At 38.8% G+C, this 1,594-nt stretch overlaps 1 protein-coding gene across 1 annotated transcript; it reads right to left on the bottom strand.

Moving 5' to 3' along the window:
- Window positions 1–281: 281 nt before the first annotated feature.
- LOC115521079 (microtubule-associated proteins 1A/1B light chain 3B-like) lies at window positions 282–1,320 on the bottom strand. The gene is given in 2 exon segments (XM_032594148.1): window positions 282–788; window positions 791–1,320. Coding segments are annotated over 2 exon segments (495 nt in total). The 5' UTR covers window positions 1,254–1,320; the 3' UTR covers window positions 282–756.
- Between the last annotated feature and the right edge of the window lie 274 nt (window positions 1,321–1,594).

Here is a 1,594-nt window from a genome sequence, read left to right as displayed (position 1 = left end):
CTCCTCTTTTTGACTCTGTGTGTCTTCTTCTTTTCTGTCACTCTTTTTTCTTTTTTTAAGATTTTATCTTTTAGGTAATCTCTACACCCAACACTCAAACCCACAACCCTGACATCAAGAGTCGCATGCTTTACTGACTAAGCCAGCCAGGTACCCCCTTTTCTGCCCCTTCTAAGATCGACTGTCATTGGATTTAGGGTTCATCCTAATCCAGGATGATCTCATTTTGAGATCCTTTTTTTAATTACAAATGCAAAGATCTCTTTCCAAGTAAGGTCATATTCACAGGTATAGGAAGTTAAGGCTTGGACATATCTTTTGGGGAGACATATCATTTGGGGAAAGATCTCTTTCCAAGGAAGGTCATAGTCACCGGTACAGGGAGTTAGGGCTTGGACAAATTATTAAGTAAAACAGCAAATCAGAATTACAGACTTCTTAGATGTTAAAGGTTATTTTCACAGACCATAGCAACAATCTCTGAAGTCAGGGTGTCTCTTAATTAGAATTAACATTTACAAGAAGTTTTATGATACAAAATGAGTATCTGCTTTTCTGACTTTCTAGAAGACTAAACATTTTTCCTTATCTTATTGAGATTTCTTTTACCATAATTATGAAGGTCTGTGGTTTTTCAAGACCAAGTCCTAGAAAGCCATTAGTTAGCAACAACATGAAAAAAAATAGGTATGAGAGCTCAAAACTTACCATATGGAGGACAAAGGAGCAAAATAAAATAGACCCAGTTTTCTAATCTTAGACCAACAATTTCATTCCAAATGTCTCCTAGAGGCATATACCATATACCAGAAACCATTTTCATGCTTCTCACTTTCATACACCTCATAAATTGGCATGGATCCACTCACCATGCTGTGTCCATTCACAACCAGGAAGAAGACTTGATTAGCATTGAATTGTAAGAGCCTGCTAATTATTTTGATGAGTTCACTCATTTTGATGTGATCAGGTGCAAAGAACTCAGTTTTATCCAGGATAGGAAACTGCTTCTCACCCTTTCTTGGTTCTATTGTCACTGGGATTTGGGTAGGATACTGCTCTTGGGTAAATTTGGCATCTTTTATTCTTTGTTGCAAGGTGCAGAGCCACTTGAAGGTCTTCTCCAAGATCTTGGCATAGGAGATTGAGATAGGATGGCAGCAGCAGTGGCTCTGACTGTGGAGATAGTAACTCCTGAAAAAATTTATTAAATAGTTACTATGTCCCTTTTCTTCTGGTTCTTCCTCCTTCATACGTCCCCCTCCTCTCTTTTAACTCTTCCTCCATTGGATCCTTCCCATATGAAGGCTATAAACATGCTCAACACTTGTTCATAAAAATAAAAGCAAAAATGGCAACAAAAACCCTGTATCCTGTTTTAACCACTACTAGAATCAGTAGAACCCTTGGTCAAGGGTTGGAGTTTACTGTTTGCATTTGGCTTTTTAAAAAAGTGCACAGAGGCACCTGGGTGGCTCAGTCGCTTAAGCATCCAAATCTCAATCTCAGCTCAGGTCCTGATCTGAGCCCTGTGTTTAAGCCCCATCTTGGGCTCCACGTTGGGCATGAAGCCTACTTAAAAGAAAAAAAAGAT

Source organism: Lynx canadensis, chromosome C1 (assembly GCF_007474595.2).
Source record: "Lynx canadensis isolate LIC74 chromosome C1, mLynCan4.pri.v2, whole genome shotgun sequence".
NCBI lineage: Eukaryota > Metazoa > Chordata > Mammalia > Carnivora > Felidae > Lynx > Lynx canadensis.
The sequence above is the reverse complement of the archived record's forward strand: the minus strand, read 5'-3'. Positions and strand labels throughout refer to the sequence as shown.